The following is a 19,104-nucleotide window of genomic DNA, read 5'->3' on the forward strand; positions in this document are numbered from 1 at the left end:
AGAGAGAGAGAAGAGAGAGAGAAGAGAGCGAGAGAGAGAGAGAGAGAGAGAGAGAGAGAGAGAGAGGAGACAGAGATGCAAAGCTTTTATCATCAGACACAAAAGATAGGCGCGTAAACACGGGCATCAATAATGTAGGTCTTATGGRGGGCTTTGATTTGATTGAGCGAGAGGTTGAACACAGCCTGACATGGGGTTCGCATCGTCAAATATAATTCATCATCTATTCAGATACCATTATTAATGCCAATCAATGGATTTCTGATTTTGGTTAAGAGTCTGTTTGTTCGAAAATAAGTGGCAATCAAAATCAAGGTTAACATGTTGGATATTAGAATTGAATACGAACATTGGAGAAAGCAATAGACTCTTTTTTTTATTTTTAAATACACTTCTTTTTTATATACACGTTTGTATTTTTGATTGGTGGCTGGTACTGTAATACTCCCACTTGTTTGGTACATTCAAGGTACTGTGTGCCGAACTGAAAACGTAGTTTGGCGGACCTAATKAGAGACAGGTGTCTGAGCCTGCGGCTATGGAACCATGACCAGTTCACCAGACGTGCTACCTTGTCCCGAAACTGCTGTTTTTGACCCTCTCTCTCCCACTCCTTCTCCCTCCCTCTCTCTCCCGCTCTACCTCACCTGCTGTCTCGACCTCTGAATGTTCGGCTATGAAAAGCCAACTGACTTTGAAAAGCCAAGCCAACTTAACTCCTGAAGTGCTGACCTGTTGCACCCTCTATAAACCCCTGTGATTATTATTTAACCCTGCAGGTCATCCACCAACGTTTGAACATCTTGAAAAACGATCTTCCTTACTGACCATGTCCTCTTATAATCTCTACTCGGCATAGCCAGAAGAGGACTGGCCACCCCTTAGAGCCTGGATCCTTTCTAGGTTTCTTCCTAGGTMCCTGCCTTTCTAGGGAGTTTCTCCTAGCCACCGTGCTTCTACATCTGCATTGCTTGCTGTTTGTGGTTTTAGGCTGGGTTTCTGTACAAGCACTTTGTGACATCTGCTAATGTAAAAATGACTTTATAAATACACTTGACTGATTGAACTGTCCAATCACAACCTTGAAGAGAGGAAACATATAACTTTGCCCCACTGGCTGTGAAATCTCATCAGACTCCTCATACATATACAGTAGACGGTTCTCCAAGCTGCTCTGAGATGACCAATCAGAATCCTAATATCTGAGGGGAGATGACTTTGGCCAAGCCGGATCAGACAGTCAATGTGATACCAGGGTGATGAGATAGGGGGACTTTAACCTGGCCGTCTGAGACATACAGGGAGAATCTTAAAGAGGCAGAGGAGTCGAGTCTTAAAGAGAATCTTTAGAGACGGGAGTGTCTGTGATGGGGGCTGCAGAGGTGCCCTTCCAGCCATGATGGCACAGAGTCAAATACTCACAGTTCAAAGAGCCAGGCAGAGCCAGAGTGGGTCTGTGTGGAGGGAGTGTGGGTAGGCAGGCTGGGAGGGAGGGAGGGGGATGGTTTGGCTTATATTAATCATAAGCTATCAAGCTCTGGGTCTGCACTTCAAACGAGACCTGCAACGCGTCACATCGCTGCCTCTGGGAGACGAAGCCACAGAGTTTGCCAGACTTGGGCCCGGTTTCCCGATAGCGATGGAACTTAGGCTTACAGGCGCTTTAACGAATAGAACTAGCAAAATAGAGCTCAATTAAATGAACATGAAATTGATTTCAATATGATTGAAATATAATAGTATTTATCTTTTAATGCATCATCTCGTTTTCATTTGAAGCATCTTTTTATCCTCCAGTTGCAAAGACGTTGGTAACTTTGTATTTGTGGTCAACTTCATTCTGAAGTTATCGGCGGTCACAGAGATTGTGCGTTTAGCGGGGATCTTCTGCGTATAAAGAGACGCCAAAGGGCAAAAAAAAGCATCTAACGATGCACTTAGCATTTTCAAGTGCGACTTTCTTGCGAATAAGCAGTTTCTCACCCAGAAGCAGTCTTTATTGTCGCAGGTGATTTTAACCAAGCACCTTTAAAACACATCTTGGTACCAATTCATTAAAGGGGTCCTCATTACAGTGTAATTACTTATGTAATTACTGTASTAACAACATYRAACTGGTGATAATTTCAGTCCGTAATTGTAGAGGCGTAACCACGAATGCTTGTTACCATGCTTGTTACAAATGCTCAAGTTTCCAAACAAACTATTTGTCAGCCTTTCACAAACCACCTTATAAGTGTTAGCCAATTAAAAACCAAGCACCTCATTGACAGAACTCTGCTATAAAGGCATCTGGAGTCTGATGCCCAGGCCGAGGTCTAGCTTTTGTGACATGGTGAGGTAGGACCCAGGAGCAGAGAGAACCAGATGAGGAACCAGTGGTTAGGATAAACGTAAACACTTTACTGGGAAAAAGTCAAACCAATAGACACAAAGTAAAACTTGGAAAAACAACCAACACTATGATTCGATAACTCACTCAGGAGACAAACACACACGGCAACGAAATCAAGTTTCTACAAAGGCTGACAGAAAACACACCTCTCTGTAAAGAAATCATAATTAGTTACAGAAAGCACCAGTGTCATTACAGTCTCGAGGACGGTCTTTGCCGCCCTCGGGTGACAGGTGGAACCATGACAGCTTTTGTTTAAAATACATGAAAGCTGATGAGCGCTATGGCAAAATACGGAGGGTTTCAATTATTTGTATTTATTTATTGTTAAATTATTGAATGGTGCATTTGACGTGGAAAACAACAGTAGCCCAGGAAGGCAGGGCTGAGAGGAGATAGAATAATTAGATCACTTGTTTTAGTACTGCCCATACAGTGCATTCAGAAACTATTCAGACCCCTTGACTTTTTTCACATTTTGTCACCTTACAGCCTTATTCTAAAATGGATAAAATATTCAATCTACACACAATACCCCATAATGACAAAGCAAAAACTGTTTTTTAGACATAGACAAATAGAAATATCACATTTACATAAGTATTCAGACACTTTAGTACTTTGTTGAAGCACCTTWGGCAGRGATTACAGCACCGAGTCTTGGGTATGACGCTACAAGCTTGGCACACCTGTATTTGGGGAGTTTCTCCCATTCTTCTCTGCAGATCCTCTCAAGCTCTGTCAGGTTAGATGAGGAGRGTCGCTGCACAACTATTTCCCCATCTCTCCAGAGACGTTCAATCGGGTTCAAGTTCGGGCTCTGGCTGGGCCCCTCAAGGACATTCAGAGACTTGTCCCGAAGTCACTCCTGCGTTGTCATGGCTGTGTGCTTAGGGTCATTGTCCTGTTGGAAGGTGAACCTTCACCCCAGTCTGAGGTCCTGAGCGCTCTGGAGCAGGTTTTCATCTAGATCTCTCTGTGGGGCCTCCCGAGTGACACAGTGGTCAGGCTCRACTACAGATCCGGTTTCAATTCCGGGTTGTGTCGAAGCCGGCCATGACCAAGAAACCCATGAGACGGCGCAAAATTGGCACAGCATCGTCCAGGTCAGGGGGGTGGGTTTGGCTGGCTGGGAAGTCCTTGTCCCATCACGCTCTAGCGACTCCTTGTGGAAGTCGGGCGCATGCACGCTGACTTCGGTTGCCAGCTGTACGGTTTCCTCCGACACATTGGTGCGGCTGGCTTCCGGGTTAAGTGGGCAGTGTGTCAAGAAGCTGTGTGGATTGGCAGGATTGCGTTTCAGAGGACGCATGGCTCCCGACCTTTGCCTCTTCCGAGTCCGTATGGGAGTTGCAGGGATGGAACAAGGCTGTAACTACCAATTGGATATCACGAAATTGGGGAGAAAAAAGTGGTAAAACGTTTTTTATAATTTTTTATAATAATAATAATTAGGATTTCTCTGTACTTTGCTCCATTAATCTTTTCCTCGATCCTGACTAGTCTCCCAGTCCCTGCCGATGAAAGACATGCCCACAGCATGATGCTGCCAACACCATGCTTCACCGTAGGGATGGCACTGATTTCCTCCAGACGTGACGCTTGGCATTCAGGCCAAATAGCTCAGTCTTGGTTTCATCAGACCAGAGAATTATGTTTCTCATGGTCTGAGAGACCTTTAGGTGCATTTAAGAAAACTCCAAGAGGGCTGTCATGTGCGTTTTACTGAGGAGTGGCTTCCATCTGGCCACTCTACCATAAAGGCCWGATTGGTGGAGTGCTGCAGAGACGGTTGTCTTTCTGGGGGAACTCGGGTTCTTGAACCATCGGGTTCTTGGTCACCTCCCTGACCAAGGCCCTTCTCCCCCGATTGCCCAGCTCTAGGTAGACTCTTGGTGGTTCTAAACTTCTTCCATTTAAGAATAGTCACTGTGTTCTTGGGGACCTTCAATGCTGCAGAATTTTTTTGGTATCCGCCCCCAGATCGGTGCCACGATACAATCCAGTCTCTGAGCTTTARGGATAATTCCTTTGCACTGTCAACTGTGGGACCTTTTATAGACAGGTGTGTGCCTTTCCAAATGTTTTTTAATTTAAAAAAAGATATATATATTTCACCTTTATTTAACCAGGTAGGCCAGTTGAGAACAAGTTCTCATTTAGAACTGCAACATGGCCAAGATAAAGCAAAGCAGTGTAACAAAAACAACAGCACAGAGTTACACATAAACAAACGTACAGTCAATAACACAATAGAAAAATCTATGTACAGTGTGTGCAAATGTAGAAGAGTAGGGAGGTAGGCAATAAATAGGCCATAGAGGCAAAATAATTACAGTTCAGCATTAACACTGGAGTGATAGATGTGCAGATGATGATGTGCAAGTAGAGATACTGGGGTGCAAAATAGCAAGAGGATAAGTAACAGAGTTATGTGTAAATCTGTGTTGTTGTTTTTGTTACACTGCTTTGCTTTATCTTGGCCAGGTCGCAGTTGTAAATGAGAACTTGTTRTCAACTGGCCTACCTGGTTAAATAAAGGTGAAAAAAAAAAATAATAATAAAAGGAGTAGGATAAGGGTACGACTAAAGGCTATAAGAATTGGTCGTTCAGTGTGTACGGAACAGAGTAAAAGGAGCAGATTTATGGGCGCGGAAGAATAGATTCAAGGAATAATGTACAGACAAGGGTATGGTAGGATGTGAGTACAATGGAGGTAAACCTAGGCATTGAGTGACAATGAGAGAGGTTTTGACTCTAGAGACACCATTTAAGTCAGGTGAGGCCACCGRATGTGTGGGGGGTGGAACAAAAGTGCTAGCTAAGGCATATTGAGCAGGGCTGGAGGCTCTACAGTGAAATAAGACAATAATCACTAACCAAAACAGCAATAGGCAAGGCATATTGATATTAGGGAGAGGCATGTGTAGCTGAGTGATCAMAGGGTCCAGTGAGTAGCTAGGCGAGCTGGGGACACGGCGATTCAGACAGCTAGCAGGCCGGGYCAAGCAGGCTAGCAGAAGGGCCTCCGGGGACGCCGCAACGGAAGAGCCTGTTGAAACTACATTGTACGGTTACGTCGGCAGACCAGTCGTGATGGATCGGCGGGGCTCCGTGTCGGCAGTAAAGGGTCCAGGCCAATTGGCAAAAGCGATATTGTAGCCCAAGAATTGGCTGATGGACCTCTTCGGCTAGCCGGGAGATGAGCCTAGCTCCAGGCTAGCTCCAGGCTAACTGGTGCTTGCTTCGGGACAGAGACGTTAGCCAYGAGTAGCCAATCGGATAGCAGCTAGCTAGCTGCGATGTTCCGGAGTAAAGGTTCAGAGCTTGCGGTAGGAATCCGGAGATGTGGTAGAGAAAAAGCAGTCTGATTTGCTCTGGGTTGATATCGCTCTGTGCAGACTGGCAGGAATTGACCGGGCTGAGGCTGGCTGATGTCCGAGTTAACGGTGATGACCGCTAGCAGTGGCTAACTGACTACTAGCTAGTAGCTAGTTAACTGGCTAGCTTCTGATGGGGGTTCCAGTTCTAAAGTATAAAAAATAGCGGATCCTTCCCACATTGGGTGAGGCGGGTTGCAGGAGAGTATGTTCAGTCCGTAGATGGAAATTGAGATTAAAATATAAAAAATATATACGAAATATATACGAAGAAAACTATATATACACGGGACGGGACAAGACAAAACAGACGTCCGACTGCTACGCCATCTTGGCTACGCCCTTTCCAATCAATTGAATTTACCACAGGTGGACTCCAATCAAGTTGTAGAAACATCTCAAGGATGATCAATGGAAATAGGATGCACCTGAGCTCAATTTAGTCTCATAGCAAAGGGTCTGAATACTTATGTAAATAAGGTCTTTCTGTTTTTTATTTTTAATACATTTGAAAATATAAAAAATAAACTGTTATTAGAAAAATATAAAAAATTTGGAAAAAGTCAAGGGGTCTGAATACTTTCCAAATGCACTGTATGTAGTTGGTTTTTGGTCTCAGGTTCAGGAATGGCTGAAGAATTACAACATATACCTAGCAATAACTCTGCAAATAGCACTGCTGGGTTATTTGAAAAGTTGTAGTCAATTGATCAATAATATAATGAATACTCTTAGCAAAACAAAAGAGTGTGCAAAGCTGTCATCAAGACAAAGGCTGGCTATTTTGAAAAATCTCAGATATAACATATTATTTGATTTGTTTAACACTTTTTTGGTTACTACATGATTCAATGCGTTATTTCATAGTTTTGATGTCTTCACTATTATTCTACAATTGTCACGTTCTGACCATAGTTCTTGTGTGTTMTCCTTGTTTTAGTGTTGGTCAGGACGTGAGCTGYGTGGGCATTCTATGTTTTGTGTTTCTATGTTGGGTTTGTCAATTGGCCTGATATGGTTCTCAATCAGAGGCAGGTGTTTGTCATTGTCTCTGATTGGGAACCATATTAAGGTAGCCTGTTTTGTGTTGGGATTGGTGGGTGGTTGTCTTCTGTCTTTGTGTTCTCTGCACCAGATAGGACTGTTTCGGTTTTGCCACGTTTGTTATTTTGTATTTGTGTAGTGTTCACGTTAGCGTCTCTTTATTAAAACATGTTGAACACGAACTACGCTGCGTCTTGGTCCGATCCCTACTACACCTCCTCTTCAGACGAAGAGGAGGAAGGCTGCCGTTACAACAATGTAGAAAATCGTAAAAATAAAGAAAAACCCTGGAATGAGTAGGTGTCCAAACTTTTGACTGGTACTGCATATTTACCCAAAAATATGGGGAATTAGAAATGATGCAGCCAATTACATTGACAGAAGCCACAATCTATCTTCAATATTAAAGTTGATCTTACCCCTAAAAAAAATAAAATAAAAAGGAGGGCAGGGCAGGGCTTGACAATGGGGGAATTACTTTACTAATCATCAYTCAACATTTTTTACACATTCATAAATAGTTAGCCTATGGCAAAATTGTGAGATATTCATTCAGTGTTTACCAAATTGTGAGCCTATTGAGCTTGGTTGAATAATGGTTATTTCACCATGTAACTTTGCAAGGGTTTCACGGTTGAAGAACATTCTCACTTTTGGATGGGATGCATTGGTGCTCTTATTTATTTATCCCAGGAATTTTGGCATCACATCAATATCTGCCCATCTACGCAATGCACTCAAAATAACGACGACCTCGAATGTGCCAACAATTTKTGTTGACACTGCAGTAAAATGTTGATTATGCTACACTAAAGCTACCCGTTCAAAAAACATAGTTGACTTAAATAAAGTTACTTCAAAAAAATGTGTTCACTYCAAACAAACTACTTTGTGAAAAATMATCATATGTAAATCTTAKATGTCATAGCCTATACATTGCAAGAATCGATCACTTTGGGGTCATATGTTGACAGAATGTGTAATTTAAACACAAAAACTGTTTCAAGTGAGAATTAGGCAGGTCTGACACCACTACTGACACCACTACATGGCACCACTACACCACCACTACATGGCAAAAAAAGTAATTAAGTACTGAAAACACTACCTAGATTTGAATTTAGTTCAACTATCACCAAGCTATTGCAAAATGTTGTTAAATTACAAGTTGAACTATATGTAGTTCACTACTCCAACACTGTAACTAGGTTAGCTAGCTAGTTAACTTAGTTAATATCTACAGAATAGACTTRCCATGCCTTGACAGCTAACATTACCTAGCTAGTTACCTAAAGCTGGCAAATAGCTAGGTAGCTGGGCTTGATGGTCTTATCTTCCCTGAACCTTGTTCTCAGGGTATCTGTACGGTACGCAATGGTATTACGCGAGACACACCCAACATGTTCACGTTAGCTAGCTAGCTACTTGTGTCAACACACAAGTATGAGTAGTTKTTTTTCAATGTCAACACTAGCTAMCTTATAAGTTATAGCAAGCACCKTTATTAGTATGATGTTAGCTGGATAACACAACAACTAGCTAGGTAGCTAGGCCTAGCTATAGGCCTAAATCCTAAATTATAGAAATCATGATAATGATGATAGCATAGATATTGGAAGAAGGTTTCTATACGGTCTCTGATGATAGCTAGCCTGCGCTAGTAGACTAATTGTAGAGTGTCTTTGCTAAATTGTCATACATTCTTCTTCTCTACCATAGATTCACATAAGGTCTCAGACCCCTGGATGGGAAAATGCTTACCAAAAAAACAACAGATGAAGACACAGACATTGTCGATTTCCATTGTTACTTGTAATGTTAAAAAGGCTACTCACCGTACTAAAGGCTTCTGATTTGATTTGAGTCACCACTATTCAAATATTAATTTTATGTTACTGCATTGGCCTATATCTTTGTTCATTCTAATTAATCACATTATGAATCCAACAATAAAAATCTGTATTATTTTGCAAGAAATGTAAGGTATTTTTACATTGCAATAAAGTTGACTAAAGTAGAAGCTCATTTTTTGTTTTCACTTGCTGAGTATTAAGTAATTATATGGTAATTGCTCATAGGTAACTATATATATCTAGGTAACGTACTATGTAGGTACACAATAATTACAAGTAAGAACCCCTCAAGATACACTTCATTTGAACTAGCTAAACCCTGTGTAACACCTAGTAATTACATTGTACTTATACAGATATTACATGTACTCTGTGGTGTACTAGTGTGTTTATCCTCCCACTTGGATGGCGCTTCCAGAAGCCTTAAAACGAGGGCCAAGTTGTCTGGATGGATAATGGACTATATAAGTACACATTAATTACAAGGAAGTACCCCTCAAGATAACCTTCATTTTAACTAGATAAGTCCTGTGTAACGCCTAGTAATTACATTGTACTTAGGCAGATAGTACAAGTACTCTGGTGTATTAGTGGGTTTATCCTCCCACATGGATGGCAAGGAGGTTGAGCTTGTCATAATGGACAACATACACATTCATTATACATACAGTGGGGAGAACAAGTATTTGATACACTGCCGATTTTGCAGGTTTTCCTACTTACAAAGCATGTACTTTTTATCATAGGTACACTTCAACTGTGAGAGACGGAATCTAAAACAAAAATCCAGACAACCATATTGTATGATTMTTAAGTAATTCATTTGCATTTTATTGCATGACATAAGTATTTGATACATCAGAAAAGCAGAACTTAATATTTGGTACAGAAACCTTTGTTTGCAATTACAGAGATCATATGTTTCCTGTAGTTCTTGACCAGGTTTGCACACACTGCAGGAGGGATTTTGGCCCACTCCTCCATATCCTACAGGTTTCGGGGCTGTCGCTGGGCAATACGGACTTTCAGCTCCCTCCAAAGATTTTCCATTGGGTTCAGGTCTGGAGACTGGCTAGGCCACTCCAGGACCTTGAGATGCTTCTTACGGAGCCACTTCTTAGTTGCCCTGGCTGTGTGTTTCGGGTCGTTGTCATGCTGGAAGACCCAGCCACGACCCATCTTCAATGCTCTTACTGAGGGAAGGAGGTTGTTGGCCAAGATCTCGCGATACATGGCCCCATCCATCCTCCCCTCAATACGGTGCAGTCGTCCTGTCCCCTTTGCAGAAAAGCATCCCCAAAGAATGATGTTTCCACCTCCATGCTTCACGGTTGGGATGGTGTTCTTGGGGTTGTACTCATCCTTCTTCTTCRTCCAAACACGGCGAGTGGAGTTTAGACCAAAAAGCTCTATTTTTGTCTCATCAGACCACATGACCTTCTCCCATTCCTCCTCTGGATCATCCAGATGGTCATTGGCAAACTTCAGACGGGCCTGGACATGCGCTGGCTTGAGCAGGGGGACCTTGCGTGCGCTGCAGGAATTTAATCCATGACGGCGTAGTGTGTTACTAATGGTTTTCTTTGAGACTGTGGTCCCAGCTCTCTTCAGGTCATTGACRAGGTCCTGCCGTGTAGTTCTGGGCTGATCCCTCACCTTCCTCATGATCATTGATGCCCCACGAGGTGAGATCTTGCATGGAGCCCCAGACCGAGGGTGATTGACCGTCATCTTGAACTTCTTCCATTTTCTAATAATTGCGCCAACAGTTGTTGCCTTCTCACCAAGCTGCTTGCCTATTGTCCTGTAGCCCATCCCAGCCTTGTGCAGGTCTACAATTTTATCCCTGATGTCCTTACACAGCTCTCTGGTCTTGGCCATTGTGGAGAGGTTGGCGTCTGTTTGATTGAGTGTGTGGACAGGTGTCTTTTATACAGGTAACGAGTTCAAACAGGTGCAGTTAATACAGGTAATGAGTGGAGAACAGGAGGGCTTCTTAAAGAAAAACTAACAGGTCTGTGAGAGCCGGAATTCTTACTGGTTGGTAGGTGATCAAATACTTATGTCATGCAATAAAATGCTAATTAATTACTTAAAAATCATACAATGTGATTTTCTGGATTTTTTTTATAGATTCCGTCTCTCACAGTTGAAGAGTACCTATGATACAAATTACAGACCTCTACATGCTTTGTAAGTTGGAAAACCTGCAAAATCGGTAGTGTTTCAAATACTTGTTCTCCCCACTGTACATTTGATTATTTTATTGATATTAATCTGGGATGACACCCATATGGTAGACCCCTGTCAGGGAGGTTGACCTATATCTGATATGTTTTTGTCAACTCAACCAAGTTTACCCAGACGACACACTTTTAGGGGGGCAACTGCTAGCAACAACACTGAGTGGAGATTTTGAACGGTGCATTCACGGGTAGGTAATCAGAGCCTGTTGAGCCTCCACCTGTTCTTATCAAATCAAATCAAAGTGTATCGGTCACATACACGTGTTTAGCAGATGTTATTGCGAGTGTAGCGAAATGCTTGTAATGTCGCGAAATCCCAGCGCATCGGTCCACGAGATATTACAACCTTGTGACAGTTGGTACTGAATCTGATGAAGCTGAGAAGAAACAAATAACTAAAATGGCGATTTTTTTTATTTTTTTTTATTTTTTACAATTAACTACAATCCTTGTTACAGTGTAATTACTCAGGTAATTACACTATAATAAGTACCCATTAAAATGAAGTGTTACCAACATTTTCCCAAAATTTCACCAACATGTATGCTGTCCCACGGATGGAAACAATGTTCTGGACCGTTTATATGCAAACATCCGTGTATATACTGTAGCCACCCTCCGCCCTCACTTCGGCCAATCAGATCACATCTCTTTCTGCTCCTACTCCCCYCCTACAAGAAGCAACTCAAGAGGGAGACACCAACACAGAGAATAGTTTGGCGCTGGACAGAGGAGGCAGACTCAAAGACTGCGTTCAAAGACTCATCAACTCAGGTCTCATCCATCAACATTGAGGAATATACTGTACAACATCAGTCACAGGATTCATTAGGTAATGTGTTGATGATATTGTACCCACAATAACAATCCGAACATACCCCAACCAAAAACCCTGGATGAACGGAGATATCCATACCATGAATAGAGCCCCTACTGCAGTATTCAACGTTAGCAGAACGAAGGAGCTCCTCAAATCCATTAGGGACGCAAAAAGACATCCAGGAAGACTCTCCCTGCTCCGGATGACCAGGTGCTTTCAATCTCCGAGGCTGATGTGAGGAAAACTCTCAAAAGAGTGAATACTCACAAAGACGCTGGCCCAGATGGCATCCCTGGCCGCGTCCTCAGAGTATGCTGACCAACTGGTGGGCATCTTCTCTGACATTTTCAACCTGTCTCAGTCACCAGGCTGTAGTTCCCACCTGCTTCAAGGAGACCACCATCTTCCCAGTGCCCAAGAAAAACACGGGGACATGCCGAAATGACTATCGCCCTGTCACACTCARCCCGGTCATCATCAAGTGCTTCGAGAAGCTGGTCAACAACCCCTCCTCCACACTGACTCTTAACAGAAGGGCCCACCAAAGGTGTGTCTTCAGCCCTCTACTGCACTCCCTGTTCACCCACGACTGCGTGGCTTTGCGGGGAGGTTTGCAGGGAGTTTTTCCTAGCCACTAATTTGAGTTCTGTCGGATAAAGGGGGGAGCAGAGTGGTTCAACACAGCTTTCTATACTGCAGTCCCATTGATGTGGATCGGAGCATGTTCCCTCTGCTTCCTGAAGTCAACAATCAACTCCTTTGTTTTGCTGACGTTGAGGGCAAGGTTGTTGTCCTGGCACCACAATGCCAGTTTGAAGTTCCTCGGCGTCCACATCGCTGAGAACTTGACCAACAACACCACCACACCTGTGAATAGGGTGCAACAGCGTCTCTACTTCCTAAGGCGGCTGAAGAAATTAGGCATGCCAACCCGGGTCCTCTCCAAATACTACCACTGCACCATCGAGAGCGTCCTGACATGTTGCTTCACGGCCTGACACAGMAATTGCTCCATCCACAACCACAAGGCCCTCACCCATCCAGGACATCTACTCCAAACATTGCCTGAGGAAGGCCCTCCGCATCATCAAGGACCCCACACACCCCAGCCACGAGCGGTTCACTTCCTTACCGTCAGACTCAAGTCAAACAAGTCATGGTTTTTCTGAACCAGCTCTGAGATTTAACTATGCTCCTACGAAGTCCTAACGATCAATTTAGTCTTAAAATGCTGTTGAGAAACCGTACCCTGGCCGCTCTAATCTAGGATCCCGTCTCTCTGGCTCTGCCTAAGACAGTTTTGAAGAACGGGTGTGTGTGCCTGCATTCACACAAAATCCCCAGTGTCTCTTGGGAATTTTGCGTGCATGCGCACCAGTGTGTGTGCGTGTATGTGTGCGTGTATGTGTGCGCGCGCATGTGTGTGTATGTGTGTGCAGGTCCCCTTGAGTATGTGTGTGCGCACAAGTGCGAGCGGCCACCCAAACACACGCACTTGCGCGCACACACATACTCACGGAGACGTGCACACATACACATACATGCGCACACACACACACGTACACACACTGGTGCGCAAACACACAACATCCCCAAGAGACACCGGGGACAGTCTGCTTTCACCCAGGTGAACCCAGCATCAAAAGGACACAACCTTTCCATCTTCCCTGGCAGACAGTCTGGCAGAGAGTACGGGCACGTTTGAAAGCACAGCTGCCCCAGGTCCTGCTCTATAAGCAGCCTTTAAAAAGAGACGGAGAAGAAGAGGGAGAGATGGATAGAGAGAGATAGACGGAGGGAGYGAGGYAGGAGGCAAACGAGGGAGAAAATMCTGGCTTAAAAACACATCTTGTTGCAGATTTTGCTCACATAAAAGTCTGCACAACCCTAACTCAAAGAGACTTACAACCGAGCCCTGTGGAACATTAAAGGGATCTGGGAGAGGGGAGGGAGAGAGTGGGGCGAGAGGGGGGAGGGTATGGAGACTAACACATCCCTGTTTATAGACAGAGCAATATCCCTGTAGTAAGACATKTATCATCAGATCAACAGATCAATCATACCATCATTAGATGCCTGCCATCTACAGACATTCAACCATTACGGCATTCCCCAACAGGTACTCTGTTGTATCCAACGATGATGTGCAAGTGTCAACCTCTTTAGCTGACTACCAGAACTCACATGACAACAAGCAATCTTGATTCAATTCAAGCATTTTCAGTCTTCATTATGTGGTGCTAATACAAATCCGAGTGAGGTACTCTGTTGTGTTTAAGATAAACAGCTCTCCTTCTCTCCTGCCATTGAATGTCTCTACAAGTGGCCTTCTCTGTTGACAGATCCCTCCTTGTACCTTGTAGTTACAGGAGACTAACAGAGAATGTGGAGATCTAAGTGGAGAAAAGGTTTGAGACATCCGACTGTGTTTGGAGTGTCACACTGTAGCGATCACATCCCAGTAATAGGGCCTTTATTAGTGAGGAGAGAGGGAGCTGGGAACCAATGACGGGCGAAATCGAGCAATGGATCGAGATAAATAATGGACGAGGGTAGAAAAGGCAGCAATTGGGTCATCAAAACACATCAGATTTCTTCCTTCCTTTCCCCCTCTCCTCCGCTGCTCTGAGCTCTCATCACCCCTTTCCCTGGTGCCCCCTCGACTCGCACCACCCCTCCTTCTCCTCTGCCTCTCCCTCCTTCACTCCTCTCTGTCTTTGAAGATGTTTTGTTTTGGAGTTGGCGCTAATCTTCAAATGAGTGCTCCGAAATGCATGTCCTCTGTGTGTGTTCCAGTTTGTGTGTGCATGACAGGGTGTGTTTATGTGGTTGTTTGTATATCTGGGCGTATGTTGTTACTCTTCATAACGTTGCCCTCAGCACAGTGGTGGATGTCTTGCTGAGCATACTATGTGTCTGTCTGACTGAAAGGCACTAGGAGGGTGAGACTGTCTGTGTCTGTGTGTATGTGTGTGGGTATGTGTGTGTGCATGTGTCTGTGAGGCACAGCGTGACAGCTGGAACAGTAGACGCACATAGACAGCTGAATACCAGCACAACCCCAGAGGGAGAAAGGACATAGAGAGAGAGCGACAGGGAGGGAGGGACAAACAAAGAGTAGATGAAGTGTAGTAGGCTACGTATTCAACAGCGAGCTCACTGCATGCATGCCTGTGTGTGTTTTAGATACCCTACACTTTGTTCCAAAAGCTCTGTCCATTTACAAACATTTACATGTGCACAATACACATGTAGGCCTCTATGCTATGTTTTACTTGCCATCATGCCATGATACGCCGTAAGTGTTTTGAGAAGTTGCATCAGCAAAACCCATTTAGACTAACATTCTCCCGAGGCCTAATTTGAGTTCTGTCGGATYYAGGGGGGGGGGGGGCAGAGMGGTTCAACACAGCTCTATGTGTTGAGATGAAGATGGAGGAGGGGAGGAGAGAAGGCCAAGATGAGAGATGATGAGGAGGGAGAAAAGCGAGAGAGCGGGGACTGTCTCTTATACACATCTAGATGTGTATAAGAGACAGGTGTGTGTGTGTGTGTGTGTGTGTGTGTGTGTGTGTGTGTGTGTGTGTCATTAGTAACTGATACGGGTGACTAATTGAGGATGTCTCAAAAGCAGCAAAGTCCGGAAGTGTGTTGGCTCGCACAAGCTGCTAGGACACCTCTCAGTCCGCTTACACACCCTCAGGCACACACACACTGGAATGAGCACACGCGCACGCACACACACGCGCACACATATACACACCATCCCCACGCCTCTGGCATTAGAGGCACACTGCCACTTCTAATAAAGGTTGAAAGGATGGACTCAATGCCCCATGGTGTCCCGTTTGCTCCTAGGGGAGTGTGTGGACCACCAAGCTTGAATGCCCGATTAAAATTGTACTCTAATTTAAAGTTCAAAATACACTACATTGACTTGAGATATAGAATCCAGATTTCTGACAGTAGAGTGTATTGTGAAGGGGCCTCACCAGAATCCTGTCCTCTGATTTGCTGTGCTTGGTGTCCTGCTTTACAGCTCGCACAAACTTGATAGATTGTTTATCAATGAGCCTCCTGATGCTCTCTGTGGAAAGAAGGCATGAAACAAAAGTCAATACTGCAAGTAAATTCCTCTCTCACAAAAACACGCAACATTACAAACACCACGGCACAGACACACATACACGAGAAAACAAGAGGAAATGAAACTGGTTTTATATTTAGCCCCAGAGATGGAACTGATATGGAGGTACAGTCACATTGTGAGACAAAAGAGACAGAGGGGCATGGCAAACAGCTTTAGTAAAATGTTATGTTAAAGGAAGTTTTATCATAGTTTTACCAAATAGTTGATACACATCACACTATTTCTTAATTAAGCTGCCATATCCAAAGGACACCATAAGCTTTCAAACACTAAGGCTGCGTTACACAGGCAGCCCAATTCTGATCTTTTTTTCACTAATTGGTCTCTTGACTAATCTGATCATCTCTGAAAAAGAGCTGATGTGATTGGTCAAAAGACGGAAGAGGGGGATGGGGACAGAGAAGGGAGAGACGAGGAAGGATCAGAGAAAGACAGAGTTAATGCAGCTGTAATCAACTTTAATCTCTGTAAAAGCTCAGACACAGCGATAGGATTGTCAAACGTTTGCCTGCCGACAGTATTTAGCACCCGTGAACAGTCAATCTTTTTTGTGTTCAAATAGCAAAGACCTTGGAACTCGTCAGCCACTAAGCCTTGTTAAAATTCTCCAAACCAGAAGGTGGCAGTAGCSTTATTTGGCAATGCATATCCGAGCATATTGCTTATGGTCTAGATTCAAAGCTAGCTGCGCTAATGTTGCTATTTTGTAAAAAGCCCTTGTTAATACTATGGCCAAAGCTACATTAACTGCCTAGCAAGAATTCACTCTCCATAATCGGAGGGCCTGTTGTCCGGACCTCTGGCATTSTCTATGGGGCTGCCACAGGGTTCAATTCTCAGGCCGTCTCTTTTCTCTGTATATATCAATGATGTRGCTCTTGCTGCGGGTGATTCTTTGATCCACCTCTACGCAGACGACAARATTATGTTCTTTGGACACTGTGTTAACAAACCTCCAAACAAGCTTCAACGCCATACAACACTCCTTCCGTGGCCTCCAACTGCTCTGAAATGCTAGTAAAACTAAATGCATGCTCTTCAACCGATCGCTGCCCGCACCCGCCCGCTCGACTAGCATCACTACTCTGGACGGTTCTGACTTAGAATATGTGGACAACTATAAATACCTAGGTGTCTGGCTAGACTGTAAACTCTCCTTCCAGACTCACATTAAGCATCTCCAATCCAAAATTAAATCTAGAATCAGCTTCCTATTTCATGCAGCTGTAATCAACTTTAATCTCTGTAAAAGCTCAGACACAGCGATAGGATTGTCAAACGTTTGCCTCCGACAGTATTTAGCACCCGTGAACAGTCAATCTTTTTTGTGTTCAAATAGCAAAGACCTTGGAACTCGTCAGCCACTAAGCCTTGTTAAATTCTCCAAACCAGAAGGTGGCAGTAGCCTTATTTGGCAATGCATATCCGAGCATATTCTTATGGTCTAGATTCAAAGCTAGCTGCGCTAATTTGCTATTTGTAAAAAGCCCTTGTTAATACTATGGCCAAAGCTACATTAACTGCCTAGCAAGAATTCACTCTCCATAATCGGAGGGCCTGTTGTCCGGACCTCTGGCATTCTCTATGGGGCTGCCACAGGGTTCAATTCTCAGGCCGTCTCTTTTCTCTGTATATACAATGATGTTGCTCTTGCTGCGGTGATTCTTTGATCCACCTCTACGCAGACGACAATATTATGTTCTTTGACACTGTGTTAACAAACCTCCAAACAAGCTTCAACGCCATACAACACTCCTTCCGTGGCCTCCAACTGCTCTGAAAGCAGTAAAACTAAATGCATGCTCTCAACCGATCGCTGCCCTATTCTGACTTAGAATATGTGGACAACTAAAATACCTAGGTGTCTGGCTAGACTGTAAACTCTCCTTCCAGACTCACATTAAGCATCTCCAATCCAAAATTAAATCTAGAATCAGCTCCTATTTCCAACAAAGCCTCCTTCACTCAAAATAGCCTCCAACACTCTACTCAGCAAATTGGATGCGAGTCTATCACAGTCCACCGTTTTTGTCACCAAAGCCCCATATACTACCACCACTGCGACCTGTATGCTCTCGGTTGGCTGGCCCTAGGAAACCCACTGGCTTCAGGTCATCTATAAGTCTTTGCTAGTAAAGCCCGCCTTATCTCAGCTCCACGTCACCATAGCAGCACCCACCTGTGGGCACGCGCTCCAGCAGGTATATTCACTGGTCACCCCAAAGCCAATTTCTCTTTGGCCGCCTTTCCTTCCAGTTCTCTGCTACCAATGACTGGAACGAATTGCAAAAATCACTGAAGTTTGAGACTTATATCTCCCTCACTAACTTTAAGCATCAGCTGTCAGAGCAGCTTACCGATTGCTGCAGCTGTACACAGCCCATCTGTAAATAGCCTATCCAACCAAATACCTACCTCATCCCCATATTTGTTTTTGTTTTTCTGCTCTTTTGCACACCAGTATTCTACTTGCACATCCTCATCTGCACATCTATCACTCCAGTGTAAATTGCTAATTTTAATTACTTCACCACGATTGGCCTATTTATTGCCTTACCTCCTTACTTCATTTGCAACCACTGTATATGTCACGTTCTGACCTATTTCTGTTAGTTTGTTGTATGTGTTAGTTGTCAGGACGTGAGTTGGGTGGCATTCTATGTTGTCTGTTTCTATGTTGTTTAAGGTTGCCTGGTATGGCTCTCAATTAGAGGCAGGTGTTTGGCGTTCCTCTAATTGAGAGTCATATTTAGGTAGGTTGTTCACAGTGTTCGTGTGCGGTGGTTGGTCTTCGGTGGTCTGTGTCTGTTTGCACCACACGGACTGTTTCGTTTGTTCGTTCGGTTTTGTGTAGTCTATTTTCCTGTCTGTTGCGTTCTTCGTGTTATGTAAGTTCGTTTGTTCAGGTCTGTTGACTCCGTTTATTATTTTGTAAATTCTCAAGTGGTTTTCGTGTTCGTCTTTATCTTTAATAAACATCGTTATGTCAAATTACCACGCTGCATATTGGATCATCTGATCCTTCTCGCCTCTCCTCGTCTGAGGAGGAGGACGAAGTAGACGTTCGTTACAGTATACAGATTTTTTATTGTGTTATTGACTTTACATTTGTTTATCCATGTGTTAACTCTGTGTTGTTTTTGCCGCACTGCTTTGCTTTATCTTGGCCATGTCTCAGTTGTAAATGAGAACTGGCAAATAAATAAAAATTTCAG

General features: G+C 43.8%; 1 protein-coding gene across 1 annotated transcript in view; it reads right to left on the minus strand.

Moving 5' to 3' along the window:
* LOC111979571 (capping protein, Arp2/3 and myosin-I linker protein 3-like) overlaps positions 1-19,104 on the minus strand; it is a 52,424-nt gene that overhangs the window by 24,076 nt on the left and 9,244 nt on the right. Inside the window, 1 exon segment of the mRNA XM_070448802.1 lies at positions 15,732-15,826. Within this exon segment, the coding sequence (XP_070304903.1) occupies positions 15,732-15,826 (95 nt within the window).

The sequence above is a fragment of the Salvelinus sp. IW2-2015 genome, linkage group LG19, assembly GCF_002910315.2.
Source record: "Salvelinus sp. IW2-2015 linkage group LG19, ASM291031v2, whole genome shotgun sequence".
Lineage (NCBI taxonomy): Eukaryota > Metazoa > Chordata > Actinopteri > Salmoniformes > Salmonidae > Salvelinus > Salvelinus sp. IW2-2015.